This window comes from Colius striatus, chromosome 17, assembly GCF_028858725.1.
Source record: "Colius striatus isolate bColStr4 chromosome 17, bColStr4.1.hap1, whole genome shotgun sequence".
In the NCBI taxonomy this organism is placed as follows: domain Eukaryota; kingdom Metazoa; phylum Chordata; class Aves; order Coliiformes; family Coliidae; genus Colius; species Colius striatus.
The window spans coordinates 8,619,120-8,635,287 of record NC_084775.1 but is presented as its reverse complement, the minus strand read 5'-3'; the positions used below and the strand labels follow the sequence as shown (position 1 = coordinate 8,635,287).

Sequence of the window (16,168 nt, the reverse complement as noted above, 5' to 3'; positions counted from 1 at the left end):
TGCTGCTAGCAGGTGCTGCAGAATGGGCAGTGCTGGTTGTTCATAGTCTCAGTATCAGTTGTGGCTCTATGCTTTCAGGAGTTACTGGTACAGCTCTGAGTAAGACATCAAATGGCAAAGTAACAGCATATGTACATCAGGCAGATTCTCTGGGCTGTTCTGTCCTTCAGTCTTTTTATCAATATTAGATGATGACATCTGTCAGGTTTTCCTTTTTGCTGTTTCAGAGGTCACCTGATTATACAGTTCACTATCCTTGATTCCAAGGAAGTGGAATAACAACTTGGTACTTAATGTCTTTCCTTCAGGCACTTCCAAATGCTGTGTATATTTTGCAAGAGGCATACTTACACAAGAAGCTGCTCTAGTCATGTTTTCTGATTTTAACTTGTTTGTGGACTGTTGTGTTCTGGAGTTTTTGTTCTTTTTCTGCTCTGCAATGAACTGGCAGATAAAAGAAGCAGAACATCAACATGCAGTCCTCTGGGTTTGTACCTCCAATGAGCAGTTTGGTTGTATCCCCACATACTCTACACTAATCTACATTGAGCCTCCAGAAGAGAGACTGACCTGGCTTATGTTTGCAGCTGTGTGGATTTTCCCTTGCCTTCCTCTCTTTCTGATTTCACTTGCCCTAACGTTTTTCTACTTTATATTCACTGTGTTTAAAAGAATTCTTATGTCTCCAAGTTTACATTCTCCATTTCATTTAATTCAGATGCTTCCAGGTTGCATAATTATCTTTCTGTTGTATGGTTTTGGTCCTGAGCCTGCCTCAGACACCACGCCAGTGCAGGGCTCACTGAGTTTCCATGCCACGTGTGTTACATGTACCCATCCGTTCAGCCGGGTCCTTCCAGCCCAGGTGTTCTTCCTGCTCCCCTGCAGTGTACAGGACTGCTTGTTCCAGAATATCACCACCTCTCTGCCACTCATCTGTTATCTCTTTTTATCAGGGTTCATCTGTCTTTGCACTTGGACCTTTAATATTAACCTATGTTGACTTTTTAAGATGGCAAAACAAAATTGCTATTGGTATCTCAGCTTGTTTGCTAATGCTCTGGGGGATCATCCTTCTCTTTACAGGAAATTGATTGACTATCAGTGTAGCTTGTGAGGCAGGAAGGGACATTCTCCCTCAGGTGGCAGTGCTAAACCAGTCAGATGCCTGTTGTCTGGAATAATAAGAGGGCCTGGGTAGAGTGTGGATGTCATGAGAAATGGAAGAAAACATGTATTATGAGGTACTGTGGGGTGCACTAGACAGCTCAGCGCAGAGACAGCTCAGGTCTGTCAGACCTCATCAGCTCCAGACAAGTGGCTCTGCACTGAGTAATTTGAAGATTATCAGTGTTCATTGTCCTGGTGCTGCCTGAGGGTGACTGTGACCCTGAGCTGTCTGCAGAAGCAGCAGAACCGTGATCTCAAAGCTGTGCACCACATGTTTGAGTTTTAGAAAACTCTTATCTGTGCCTCAGTTAACTTACAGTCAGTCAGAGGAGAGCATCTATGAGCTGAGAATTGTGCAGACTAGAGACATGTAGTTCAGATGCCACTGTCCCACATGCCCATCTTCAGGCATAACTTTTCCTTTCTCCTCTCCTCCTTTTTCATGGGTCCAGAGGTTTGATCTTTGAGAGCTGTGCAAGGACACAAATAGACTGACATCAAGCATTTGGTCCTGTAATATATGATGGCATAAAAATGTTGCTGCAGGGTGAGCGTGAGGTTCTGAAAGCAACATAGAGGACAACAAATGGGAAGTTGAGATTCACAAAGCAAAGAATGGAATGTGCCTCTGACCCATGTAACTTTGTCCATTGTATTGTATTAAGTCAGAGTGATGCACTTGTACGTTGGAGCAGCAAGATCTCTATAGGTCTCCTTTATGCCACAGAAACAGTTAATTCTGATTGCTTTTTAGAATGAATCTGCAGCACAGGAGCAGCAGCATTTTCTAATGTCTCTGGACACCTGTGGTCTCTGAGGCACTGAGGTGTTACTCTGATGCAGCCTCCTTCAATGTATTAGATACTAGGTCAAATCATGAACTCCTTTGCTCTGCTCTGCTTATCTTGCCCAAGTCCTAGCACAGTGTGTGGTTTTTGGCAGTGGGTAATCCATTAGTGCCAATGTTTGCAGCACCATCAGCTTGCAGAGCACACAGCAGTGGGCTGACAGTGGCAATTGCAAAACAGGTCTGAACTTGAATATGAAGAACAAAGTTCCTGACCATTGTTGTTAGATTACTGCCAGTGTCCAAAAGCTTGACCTTCCTCTTGCTGTTGTCCTGGGTAAGCATTTTTAAACATGTTTTAGTAGTGTTAAAGTTCTGTTGTGCTTTTAATGTTTTGTGATTACAGTCCTTCTGACTTTGCTCTCTGAGAAGTAGTAGCACAGCTGCCATGCCTCCCTTAGTAGCTGTTGCTTTCTGGGGGCAGGTTAAAGGTTTCCTTTGTGCCTTGACAATCAATTTAGAAGTATGTTTGTGCATTGCCCATGATGATGGCACTACAAAAATGCAAACTTAGCTAAAACATCCTTGTGAGTATAATTAATATTAGACTGTGAACAGCTACCACTCAGTTGTTGTGAGTGATTTTTGAGGGAGGAGTCAGCATGTTTCCATCTTTTAAATGCATACCTATGTGAACTATTTACTCCTAAGTAACAGGAGCCTTTAGGATATGACTGACTTGCAGCCTGTCAGTTGAAAGGGAATGATAGGTGCTGTGTTCCTCTGCAAATGCTGGCTGGGTAGCTGGGTGCAGCTGTCAGGCTTTAGGTTTTTTCCTTTTTATTTGAAAGGAATAGCCAAGAATGTAAGGCATCTTCATTGTCAACAAATGTAAGTAAAGCTCTGGGTGGCCGTTATTTTTGTGCTTTTAAGATCTGTGTACTGTGTGTATAACTCCAAAATGCTTCTGTTATTTTTAGGCAGCGTGGTTAAATAATCTGTTACTACCCATGGTGACATATATTTATGTCACTTGAGGCACTTGTGGTGGGTTTGTGTGCACTTTTATTCATGAGTTACACAGGAAAACCTCATCTCTCTTAAAACCCACCTGGCTGTGGCCAGCAGAAGCATCCTTGAGGGCTCTACATTGGCTATTGCCTTAGGTATGAGTCACTCTAGCTGTGTGTGCTTGTGTCATGTGGGCAAACAGTGCCTCTGTACCATGGGAACCCCCCAAAAACACTCATTACTTTTTCTTAATGACCTGTTGCAGACAAGCAATAAACCAAGAAAGGAACAATGTTATAGTTTATGCAAAACCTTTTTGTGGTACTCTAAGAACTCAGTTTGCCAGGATATGAAAACATTAATGATGCCTCAGTTACACAGAGGAAAACAAAAGCCTAAGGGGGCTATAAATTGGGATGTCGTTTACTCCAGATTACAACGCTGTCAAAGGCAAGCAGAAGAGAATCTATTTGTCACTGATAATGAGGGAAATTTGCATCAGGGAAATAAATTAAGATCTGCATTGGCTGACAATGATTCAAAGCAAAGGTTCTGAAATAATTAGAGCCATTTCTTTATAAAACCCTCCTTGCAGTTTTCTCCTTTGTGTTCATCATGCTTTCATATTGTTCCTTGTTGTCAGGAGAAAAAGCACCAACAGGTGCTATTTTGTAATGACAGACAGTCCAAGCACAGCAGGGTCTGCGTGAGGATTCCTTCCAACATGATAGGCCCTTTTTCTCAGTGCTCTGAAGGGGACTCTTCCAAATTATTGTCATGTCCTGCTAGTAGTCAGGCTGAGGGAGAGTTGGGAGAATGCTGCAGAGCACTCAGAGAATGAACACAGCCAATTACTCAGGCTGCTAAGAAAGGTACGCAAGATTTGGGCTGAATTTGATGCTCATTAGCCACAGGGCATGAGATGACAACTTGCTGCTTTTCTTGGGCATGCTAAAAAGTGCAGCAGCCTGGGATGAAAATGGTGCTGCTTGCTAATGAGTGCCAGCACCTGGCAGTGATAGAAAAATAGGGCTTTTCTGTTTTGCTTTAAGCTGGTAAAAATGATGTTTCAGAGCTGGAACACACGTGAGAAGCAAGCTGCCAGCACCTTTGGGTTGTAACAGTCTCTGTTCCTGTTTCTTTGCTGAAGAATTCTGCTTGCACAGCTATGTTTTTGCCTTTGCTGGGGTTCATGCCTGACTGTTGTGTTATTTCTCCTCAGATGGGTACTCCACCATCGATCACCGGGACAAGGAGCGCAAATACAAGACCAGTGATAACACAGGGGATGCCTCGGAGAAAGAACCTTTAAAAGTGAGCTTCCTTTCATTACTGAGTGCCAGTTAGTGCCTTTAAAAGAAAGGAAGCCTGGTGTCCTCAGCAAGAAATATGAGGTAGTTAGTTACTCATCAGAGGGCTGTAAAGGACTGTCTTTTATTAGATAAAGGCACTGTTTTGTAGCTTAGCACTCGGCTAACTGGACATAAAAACAAAATGCTGCTCTCCAGTGCAGGAGCAAATTCAGGCAGTCACTGTGTTCTTGTCAATGGATGAGGCTGTTAAAATAGCAGGTGTTTGTCCTGTCACCCTTGTCCAAGCAGCATCCCCTACCCTGAAGTATATAACTGTGCGCTAAAGCCTGTAACTGTGCTCAGACTTTGTTCTGAGAAGAGTCCCTTCACTGCTTTATTCTCACCAAGAGAAGCAAATGTTCTCTGTCTCTGTGTACAGCTGTGTAGTGACCAGGATTCATTTCTGCAATGTGTTCCCATCATGGGCAGTGGGCATGGGCCAGGGAGAGGGAGAGTTGGGCATAAGCCTTCTAAAAACCAACTGAACAACTTTCTAACTTAAAAAACCCACCTTCCTTCACACAACTCTTTGTGCTGTGGGTTGTGTACAGACATGGCTCAGTGCAATTTCTGTTGTGGTGTTATGCCTTTTCAGGAGACCTTTTTACAAATCAGTTGATGCTGTGGCCATCAGTGCCCCCCAGCCTCAAAACAGGCTTCTGTTTCCCCTGGGGAAATCATTTCAGGGAGAAAGGGGTGGAAGAAGAGGGCTCAGTGAGACAAGAGTCAGTGGTAGAAAATACTATTGTTAGTCCACAGAAGGCTGTCTTTAGTAACCTTCAGCACACTGCTGGTAGTCTCAGAAAACCCAGGTGATTGATGTTCTGTGGAAACAATTCAACTTCAGCCAATTGAAAGGAAAACCCCTTATTACTGAACAAGGGAAATTAAAATGTGATTTGGAGGGAAAATATTTCCATAGACTATGAACTAAGCACATGTCCTGCTGCATCAGTCTGCCTCTATCAACTTGCCTGGTCATGCATTTCCTGCAGTGTCCTGCCTTTTCCTGAAGGTGCACCTCAGAGAAGGGCAGCTCACCTCAGAGTCCAGCTGGACACATCATTAAGCATAGATCACTCTCCAATTTGCCAGTTCTGGGTGTAGCTGCACCCTGTGGGAGGCTGCCCAGTCATAGAGATGATTGTGCTCCTTCATTTGTTTCAGGAACTGATAAAACTGAGCTGAGGAGTCAAATTAATCAAAGTGGCTTCCTGATCTGGTGTGGCAAGAGACAGCCATGCTTGACCCAGGGTCAGCAAAACAAACTTTCTAGTTCCCTCACCACACTTCTAATGTGTTTTTCAAGGATGCAGTGGGAATGAATGCAGTAAGTGGTGTAAGAATGTTGGTCAATAAGAACTTGACAGAAAATGTCTAAGGGAAATAGGCTAAGGCAGGAAAATTAACAAATAGCTGTGTTATTTGACACTTAAAATTCATTATGGTGGTCAGATACTGCTCTCAATATCACACCAAGCAGCCCAAACTCAACTGTATGTTTGAAGGGAAGCACAACCCCAGAGTTCAGTGAGTAATTGCTTTGTTTTCATGAGAAAGAGAAAATCACTTCACCTTGACAATGTCTCCCATAGTCTGTGCTGCCTCTTGGTTCTAAGGGCTGTGGGTGACTTGGCCTGAGCCTGTTGTGCACATGGAAGGCAGATGCTGCCTTGCCCTCAGTCAGGCAGGGCTGAGGAGCTGCTGCTCATTCCTCTTCCTGTGCTGTGAAACAGAAATGTATCTGTGGGATCTTCTGGCTTGTGAACTGAGAGCCACAGCTCTGAGGCTCAAGAGTGGCCAAAAATCATGAATGATGATAGCAGGGAAGTGCAGCCTTTTGTCTGTTACAGATGCTTTTGTCAGTATTGTGCCTTTGCTGATCTTGTTTCTTTCTCTACCACTAATTTTCCCCTGTCCTCCTTTCAGCTGACTTGTTTGGTGGTTTTGTTTGATTAATCCGCTCTGTTTTGCCTTTAACTCCTCACCCTGTGCTGCAGAATGACACAAATAGGAAAAACATTAACAGGAGTAACAGGGCTTCGGTGAATCTGGTGGATGCCCGTGACATTAAACCCCAGCCTGTTGACTCCTGGGTCTAATTTGCATGCATGGTAGGTCCTTTTAATGGTAATTGGTGCTAGTGATTAACTTGTGCATGATCTATATCGCTGTGGAATCTCTTCAAGGCTAACTGGGTCCTTTCAGACAAATGAAAATGCATTTGGAAAAAGAAGTGGTGTTTATATTATTCAGTGTCTCTTTAGTGAAATGCAATTGAACAAAACTGTTAGTTTGATTAAAAAATAACCTGTCAGACAGAAAACTAATATTGTGAACGATTGGTTGTCAGCTGAAATGGGAAAGGTTTCTGCTGTTAGGCCATGGGAATTCATTTGAATAGCGTGCTCCTGCTTCCAACCATTTTTTTCTCCTCTATGCTCGTTATGAGGCTTATCCTGAGACTTAAGGAAAAGCATATCCTTGATTATTTATGGATGTCCCCTAAGGTTCCCATGAATTACACAGCCTTACCCATCTGCAGGAAAGCTGCTGGCTGGCCACGTTCCTTTGCAAGGAAAGATGATTTTGGTTGCACAATGAACATTGACCCACAACTCCCACTTCTCAGTTCCCTTGTTTTTCCCCCTGTTGCTGAAGAAAGGTGCCTCTGTCGCTTTCCAGTTCTCTGCCTTCTCCACGTGCCAAGTTCCTCAGTAATGTCACTAGCCTTTCTTTACTCCTGCCACTGCTAATCCATCTCCTGCTGTCTTGCTTGACAGCCCTCTGCCCTGCTTGTACCTCCTGGCACACCATCAGATATGACGCTATGTTTGGAACAGCAGGTTTTGTGCCCCTGGCTATGACTAAAGGAAAGTCTTAGTGACTGTTGCAAAGGCAGTGGGCAGCTTTCCCATCAGAGTGGACAATAGGCCTTTAAGGCCCAAATTACAAAACATCATTCACTCCCATAGCTCTACATGGGAAATACTTGCATTAGTGGGAGAGAAAACTCCTCTGTTTCTGGGTGGTGGTGGATTTTTTTTTTTCTTCCCCCTCCTCCTTCATTTAAGAGTCTGATATAGGTGCCAGCTGTCTACAGATTGTTTCTATCCCTGAGTTGGAAGCACCTGCCCAGAACAGTCCTCTAAGTCTATTGGGTACTCTTAGGTAGCTATAGAGCCAGCTCTATCACCATTGGCTTTGCACAGCTGGGGCGAGCTGCCTGGTCAGCCTCATTGGCCCAGCAAAGGTCAGGGGCAAACACATATGGTTAGTGCCATATGCTTCTCCTGTGCTGCTCCTCTGAGCAGTGAAGGTTTGCACTTGGGTTACAGACTTTGAAAAATGAGGTCTGTGCTTGTTTTCTCACAGTCACACTCTTCCAGGAACTCTGATATTGGGGATGGGTTGGCATTTCCAGTCACTGTCCTGCCACTGAGTGATGGAAATCACCAGGGTTGTGTTACTTGCTGGTGTTAACCAGTTTTGACTTTACTTTGCAGGGCTAGAGTCCAACCACATTATTTTGTAATTGAGGGGGAGAAACAAACATTGAATCGACACAGAGGATCTCATCAGTCACCACTGCCATTCAGATTCGGAGGGCGCTGCATCACTGGCCAGGCTGCAGATTCCAGGAGGGTGTGGGGAGAAGACAGCTGCCTGCCATTGCCAACCCTGGAGCACCATGCCTTACAGCAAGACAGATTGCTTTTGAACTCAGTTACATTCCCACCCAGGAATAGCCACCACCTCCCCCTCTCTCCCACTCCTGCAAGAAGAAAGCAAGCAAGAAAAAGAGAACCCAAGCTTCCGTCTAGCTGGCTGCCTTCTAGGGTGACTTTTAGGTGTGGATGGTGCCAAGTATGAGAAGTGGAGGTCACGTGGCAGCAAAGACAACAGCTTCACAAGTGAAACTGCAGAGTATTTGAGATGATATCGTAGGTGTAGCCATGAACAGAACTGGTTTGGGGCTCGTTGTTTTGGGTTTTGTTTGGGGGGATTTCGTTTGAGCTGTGACTCTCAACGTTTTTAAAGGCTTTTTTGAAAAACGTTTAGGTTTTCTTTATTATTTCCACAGAAAGTGCAGGAATGTTGAGTGAGTTAATGGGATTTCAGTGAAAAGAGAAATGCAGAACAAAACCCATTAAACGCTGGTCAGTTGAACTGGAGAGTGGATGACAAACTTGCTGCAAGCTGTATAATCTGCTTTTAGAGCAAGCTATATCAATCGCAGTGCTATGTTATCATTATCATCTGGGATACAGTACTTCTGCCTTTGGAATTCTGTAATGGCTCTGTTTTTATTTCCACATAGCGAGAAGTTGTTTGCTGAAGGTTTCACTGTCCCTGGTTCAGCAATCTATGTGAAGAGATGGAGCTGGCTGGCTTTTTATGTTCTTGTTCTCCGAGACTGCAATAAGGAGCTTTTACGTTTGAAATGTACCAGAGTTGCATTGATGGTGATTAACGATTTGTTTTGCCATAGCTGTTAACTCACTGGAAGAAAATAGGAGCTTTGTTGTAGGATGTCTGGCTTTTTGAAGGGTATAAATTTTAAATGAGTCTGTCACTTATGTTTTGATGGTAAATTTATCACTGTTGGATCCACGTTTGCTTTGGGCTTTAGATCCTGATGAAAGATGCCACAAAGGGAACTGGTTTGGCATTTTTTTAAATAACCATCATCATGATTTCTGTGTTACTCTGGTTTTGTTTTCAGGTGACATATTTCATTTGGTGTGAAATTCACCCATGTGCAACTGTTCTCCTCTAAGATGCCAAGGCCTGCTTTGTGCAAGGGGCAACTTTTACCTCACGAGAACATACTCTGCGTAGATGGTATCTGGCAGTGCCGTGAACTAAATGACTTCAGATCACTGATTTTTCTCCAGGCATTGGTCAAGGGAGGGCAGCAGATGAGAATAGGAAGCAAATGTCTCACTAGTAGCATCAGAGAACTTTTGCTGATTTTGTTTGGTTGCCACTGTTCTTCAATTGCCACATTTAGTTCAAAACAAGCTCCTAAGAAACTGTGTGACTGGAAAGCACATTTTGGAGCCCAGCGAACATCATCTGCAGTTTTCAGTGCCTGCCGTTTCCTTTGTAATTTAAAAAGGGGAAGTATCCCCACAACCTCACCTCCCCCCAGCTATTACTGTACCAGGAAACATCTACCATTTTTGTAAAAAAATGAAAAAAGTTTAAAAGATAAAAAAAAAAAGCAAGTACCAAGAGCTTTGTATCTTCTTGAGTATATGAGAAATTTGACATGAATACATATATATAAATAAATAAAAATCTATATATCTATATATATATATTGTTGTGCAGAGGATAGGTTAACAAAACCAGGTAAAGTAGTTTGCAGGAGAGGGAAGCATTTGTTGATTCAGGGAAAAAGACTGATGCCAGAAGCTGTCAGTGATTTGGATGATACGTGTGCTCCTTCGCACCCTCCCCCTTTGACCCTCATCTTCCACGCACGCTGCAGTGGTCGCTTCTGGATCCTGGGGAAGGTGAAGTTGCTCAGAGCAAGTTAAGATAGCAAAGATTTATGTTATCACCTGCATGAGAGTTCCGTTGGGCCAAAGGCGCTCAGCAGATTGAGGGAAGCAAAGATACATCTGTGATTATCTGCATTGTGTCGGGGCAGTGTCTCTCTGTGTGTAGACATAAAGTGTGGCAATGAAACCAGATACATAGTCTGACTGTATATTCTATCAATGGTGCTCTTTTCATACTTGTTCTTGCCAATACGCGGAGACCCTTTTAACCAAGCTACACAGAAGAGTTTTATATCACTTTTGGTTATGTACTTGGTGTATTCTTTTTGTATATGAAAGGATTTTTTTAAAAACGTTCAGTAATTAGCAATGGAACCTGCTTTGTAGCTGATTAGAACAGTGTAAGAGAAGGGCCGTGCTGCCAGTCTGTCCCTGATCTACTTCATATATTTACCAAAGGAGTCTGAGCAAAAGTTCACCTAAAATAAAGACCTGACTGTTGAAAGGAGTCTCTGCTAAGACTTTGTGGTTTTTAGTTGTTATACAGATATTTCAAAGCCAGCAAGAGGTTAACAGAGAAAACTGCAGGAAGGGGGAAGTGAAGTGACATGGGGCCAGTAATGTCCATGGCCTCTGATCCCAGATAACCCCAGTGCTGTCAGTGGAGCACCACAGGGACAGTCAAGATCTGGATTGGAATTGACTTTGGTCTCTGTCATTAGTGGGCTAAGAAGACCAAGGAGTGTTTGAGAAGCAAATTCAGACCCTATCCCACTTTCCTCCAAAAGTCCTTTCCATATTTAAACTGCATCCTGTGATCAGCAAACCTCCCTGTCAGCTCTGATGGCACGGGCTGCCCAGGGTCGTCCTGACAAACTGTTCTGTTTTCCTGGGGGTAAGTGTTCCTGGCAGCCAGCATAGTTCTGAGCTGACAACATGGTTTATTGCTACAGAAGAGCCAAGGATGGTGTATCAAGAAATCAAGTACTGACTCCATGAGCCAAGACTTCCCCTGGGAATCACACATCTTAGCCCTGCCCTTCCCATGCCTTACACTAACCACCAATTCCCAAGTATGTAGCAATAACCCATCGTTTACATTACTGTGGTGGTTTTTGTCTTCTCAACAAACTGTTGTTTGGACCTGGAGGAAAGAAAATGGATTGGAGGGTGACTTGCATGTGAGACTATTGCCTTGTATTATCAGCCCACCAGCTGAAGTCCAAAGCAAGAAACTTTGAACCAGGTCTGGTGATGGAATGTCCTTTGTGTCTACGGGCACAAGCTCACCTGTGGAACTTGCTAGTGGGATGTGTGCCTGCCCTTACCTCTCCCCTCATTATTACAAGCGTGGGTGGCTGTTGGAGCTGTTCTGGGATGTGGGTGGATGAACCCATAATTGTTTTTTGGCAGCAGGGACTGTATGTAAAGAAGGGCAAGTGGCAGTGTGTTTGACTAAAGCTGCAGTAGGGTCTGGAGTCTCCTGCTAATAAGGCAGGCAGTGCTTTTTAGGGCTCAGGTGTGTGACTTTCACTTTTCCTATTGGCTCCACTATGAAAACTGGAGGGAATCTGCCTGCAGAGGGCTGGGGTAGAAGAGATTTCTACCCACAGAAGTTCTAGTGGGAGAGGTGGTTGTGGAAAGAAGCAATGGTGTTGCAAGGCTCCTGCTAAAGAGGAGGAGGAAGTTTGTTGGCCCAGTGAAGGCTGAGATAATGTAGGGGAGAGGGAGACTTCTAATGGCAAGTACTTACTGCAGAACTTTCTTCCCAGAGAGGCAACTTGCACATCTCCCAAGCACCTTCACAAAGCTGTGGAGGTTTAAAAAAAAAGCACTGTGCATCAAGACTCCTCTGGAGAAGCTTCAAGTTTGGCTGTTGAGTGTGTGAGCAACTGTACTTGTGCTTACAGCTTCCCAACTTAGTTGGTTGGTCTGCAGTCGGAGGAGAGAGGGAAGGCAAGGCTTCAGGATGCTTTGTTTCTGTCGGAGTTGAGTAGTAATTTATCCAGAAGTGTGACTTTGACAACTCAAGATGTGTCGCCAGCTTGAAATGCTCCCCAGGGAACAGCTGATCTTCGGTGTCTTCTGAGTAAAACACCCACCTATCTGAGTTCAGCTCTGGTGTGCTCAGAAATGCTGATTCTGAAGGTGTCTGTAGCAGGAAAGCAGATCTTGTCTCTGTTGCCAAGACATCACAAAAGGGTCTGACTTGAGGACGAGGAACTGACTTGCTTTGTGACACATCAAGAAAGCAGGGGTGGCATGTTTGTAACTGCAGATGAGTTTAAGTTCTTGCCAGCTCTGAGGAGTAGCTGTCAGTGATGCTTTCTAGCTTTTAAGCTGGGCAAAGCTGTTTTCACTCTTAGAGTAGTTCCATGAGATTGAAGGTGGTGAGTTACCTCCTGTTACTTGCCTTAAAGCTGAGTGTATAGGCTCAGCTACCTGTGAGAGGCACACATCTTGTGGGAGTCAGCAAAGCCTCACAAGCCAAATGGGCACATGAGAGTAGTTGTAGTCTCTTCTGCTGACTGCCCACACAGTGAAAGCTATAGTGTGCCAGTAGCTTGAGCCAGGATTTCTGTGCTGTTGGGATGGAGTTGTGCTCTCACAGTTGTCAAAGGTGTTTATATAGGCATAGTTTCTCACCAAGTTTCTGCTTTGATGGGGGGGTTTGTTGCCCCTGAAGTCTGGTGTTTCCTTAACTTTGACAGAGAAATTCTCTGATTTATTGGTACAGTAACTAATCTAGTGCATTTAAGGGGAAGGTTTTCTGAACCTTTTTTTTTTCTGTCTTAAGTTTTACATCAGGGTAGGATGTTCTCAAGTCCAAGTTGAGGAGGATAGTGCAGATACTATGGGGCCTGCCAATCTGGTTCTTACTGTTCAGAACAACAAAATAACTAGACTAAGAAGCTTACTGGTAATTAGTAGCTAATGTGTTTGTAACTATCATGTGCCTTAAAATTTTCATGGTAGGAGAATAAAAAAGAAACAAAAATCAACAATGTGTTTTCTGTAATACTGCTCAACATTCTCTCTGTAGTTTAGACTGGTGGGATTTTGCATTGTATTTACACTGTACTATAAACTGAAACACTTAGAATGGTTTGATTTTACAAGTATGGAGAGGAAAAAAAAAAACAGGTGGATTATGCTTTTCATAGAACAAATGTTACCGTGACAGAATGTATTATTATTATAGGATCTTTCCATAATGCAGACAAGTAGAATGCTTGTTAGAAACCAGGTATGTAGGATAACAATTTGGTGTGTTTTCAATAAACCATGCCTGGAAAGAATATATGTGCCATTGGTTATCTTTTTGTTACGTCAGGTATCTCAAATACTCTTTGATTTGCACCAGCAGTTTTCTGTAGCAGGGGATTACTCAACTCTAGCTCAGGTCAATGCTCAGTGTTAGTAAAAGGTCAATGGTAATGAGGGCAATTGGCATATCTTTTGAACTAGTACAGCTGAACATTTTTGATACATTGCCATATGCTGGAGTTGTAACACAAAGTCCTGTAAGGACCCTGGACTGCAGATCATGGGGTTTTTTTTTTCCTTTTTAAAAAAGAGAAGCATATTTCTGTGGGAGGACATCTGCGTCACTGTTCCAAAGCCTGCACGGTTGGGACCACAAGCTGAACTTGCTGATGCCTTTTCCTTTTGGGAAGTTATTACCCTTTCCCAGATTAGTCATAAAATCCATGTAGCTTTACAAAGATTTCACATTTGAAATGTGCAAGTATTCTCATAAACACAAGTGTGTAAGAATAACAGAGAATCTGTAGTTTTGGAGCCATGGGTGAGGTTTGGTTGGCGTGAGAAATTGTTACTTTGGGGATGCGCCAGATAATTTACATTTGTTGCTATGTGGGGGAGAAAAATCCCAATACTGAAAAGTCAACCCTGTATTTCAAATAACAGTCAGTTACTGACAGATCTTCCTTCTCTTGCCTTTCTCTGGCACGTGTTGATACGATGGGTAGGGAAATGGATACACCTAAACACATCGGAGTTACCACGGTGCCTTCACAAAGCACAAAACCCACAGAACCTTGACAGAAGTGATCTGTGAGCTCTTACAGACGAGTGGAGGTCAGGTCTTCTGTGAGTGAAAGTCTGGCGAATCATTGCCAGTAATAGTTTGCCATATGTTAATTCCTCATTGGACCATTGACAGCACTGTAACGTTCTGTTTACTGGCGACGCAGACATCCCTTAGAAGGTCACCTTCAGCTTGCCTTCCTCCTTATTTCATAAGTCCCAAACACATCTCCAGGAGTTCTGTAAAGCCATGTCCAGGTTGTGTTCCTGCAGCCAGGGGATCTAGTTTCACAAGTTCTGGGGTAAGATGTAGGCCCCGGTGCTTAGTATCTTGCTCCTAGGTATCATCTGTGTTCTGCTGCAAATCTTTTCCTTTGTGGATACATTCATATGGCCATGAATAGCAGATGCTCTAGGGTAAGGTACTGAGCAAAACCAAATATGTTGTTTCTACAACTGACCTTTGATACCTGTCAAAGTGATTTTATGCCCAGCTTATCACAGGTTGGGCAAATGGAAGCAGTGAGTCCTGCAGGTGAAAGGTTAACCTGATGACAAGAGACCAGAAATACCAGAGCCCTCATCTGTTTCAGGTTTCAGCAGGGTCTTGAGGAAATATTCCATCCTCATGGGTCTCTCCCCCAATATCTTACTGCAAAGGTCTCTGCAACTGAAGTACAGCCATGGCAGAAGCTCATCCTAGTACAAGCTGATGGGATTTTTTTACAGTGGGAAGGTGTTTTATGATAAGACATTAACTGAGCTGTAGAGACAGAGGCAAAGTGTAAAACTTTGCACAAAATCCTTCAGGGAGGTGACTTTCACTTCCTCATGCCAACAGGAGGAAGCTCTAGCTCCTGTACCCATGTCCCATAACTGCTCTGATGAGTAACTCCTCCTGTAAGGACTGCTACATTGGTGCTGTTACGCTCAGTTTTGTATTAAATTGGGAAGCGAAAGGAACTAGTGCTGGGTGTGACTTCCTTATAAATTCTCCTTCTCTTCTGTACACTGACCTAAAGAATCAATTCAATATTTAGAAAGACAAACATCACAGTCCTTTGAGGTCGCAGGCTCAGCAGAAACCAGACTTCACTTTAATGTGCTGGCTGAAGCACTAAGACAACCTAGAGAGTAGCTGTCATTTGAAGTATAGATCTCAATCAGTAGCATTTGGTGGGATGAACCATTTATGACATCAGTTGTGAGAATTGGCTGCAAGCTGTGTGTTTAAGGGAGTTCTTTCCATTGGGAGCTTTCTGTCTGTGGTACAGTCTCAGTCTTTAAACACATGCATCACACACAGTTCCTTAGTTGTTTTGTACAAGAATAGGTGGTGTCCTCTAATTACAGTAGGCTGATGTTGCAGTAACACTCAATAGGGTTATAGAATATCTTTGAGTTAGAAGATCCATTGATTACCTCTTGTTTCTCCCAGAATTCAAAGCACAGCTTGATTTTGAAAAGTAACTCTTATCCCTGGGAGATTTTACATTTATGTGTCAGTGGTTACAGATCTTATTTGTTCAACTGACCAAAAGCCTCTTTTCTAATTGTCAGTCATGCAAACAGACAGCCTTTTTCTTTTTCATCCCTTGCCACCAATAATTAAGAGCATTTCAGGAGTGTAGTCAAGTAGAAAAATTGATCCTGCCTATGGAATTCTGTAAATAATCTGATGATGCATACACTGTGTTTTCCATGTAGGAGACCTTTTCTAATGACTTAAAATACCTTCTTTTATCCTACAAGGTGGCTGTTACATTTACATCTGTCCCCCATGCATTATTCACTAATGCATCTTCTGAAATAGCCACACTAAATCTACAGGTTCCCTTCTTCCTTAATCTTCTTGACAGTCTCTAAGATGGTAATTTGGGCCATTAACTAGCAGCAGTAGGAATGTATTTTTCTGACCCTCTCTTGAACAGTGCAGAAGTCTGTTTACTGTTCCACCTGTCCTTCAGCATGTACCTGAGGCTGCGGTTTAGTGCTGCATGTTAAGTGCTCTGCTGCAGCAGGAGAGCCCCTTTAGGTGCAAACCTGTGGAAAGCCAGAAACAAAAGGATTCTTTGGAGTCACGATCTTATGGGTACAGAAGAATTTTCTGCTCAACTGTAGGTGTCCAGGGTTTTCAGGCTGTTTGAGAAGCTTGTGTGTGCCCCTAGATGGGCTTGAAGACTGTTTCCCTTTGCAGATGTTGCAAAAATTGCATGGAATCACTTGAAGGACTTTGGCCCAGTGACACTGAGCTGAGAATGACTACCAAGAGGATGTGCTGCTAAGCA

General features: G+C 43.4%; 1 protein-coding gene across 15 annotated transcripts in view; it reads left to right on the top strand.

Moving 5' to 3' along the window:
• The window catches only part of ARVCF (ARVCF delta catenin family member), a 268,860-nt gene extending 255,731 nt beyond the window's left edge, over nt 1-13,129 (top strand). For 14 of the 15 annotated variants that reach the window (XM_062010374.1, XM_062010383.1, XM_062010386.1 and 11 more), the window contains 3 exons: nt 4,191-4,282; nt 6,321-6,434; nt 7,827-13,129. In XM_062010374.1, coding sequence (XP_061866358.1) covers nt 4,191-4,282; nt 6,321-6,422 — 194 coding nt within the window. In that variant the 3' untranslated portion in view covers nt 6,423-6,434; nt 7,827-13,129. The remainder of the gene's footprint in view (nt 1-4,190; nt 4,283-6,320; nt 6,435-7,826) is intronic. The other variant, XM_062010377.1, reaches the window with a different exon arrangement.
• The last annotated feature ends 3,039 nt before the right edge of the window (nt 13,130-16,168 follow it).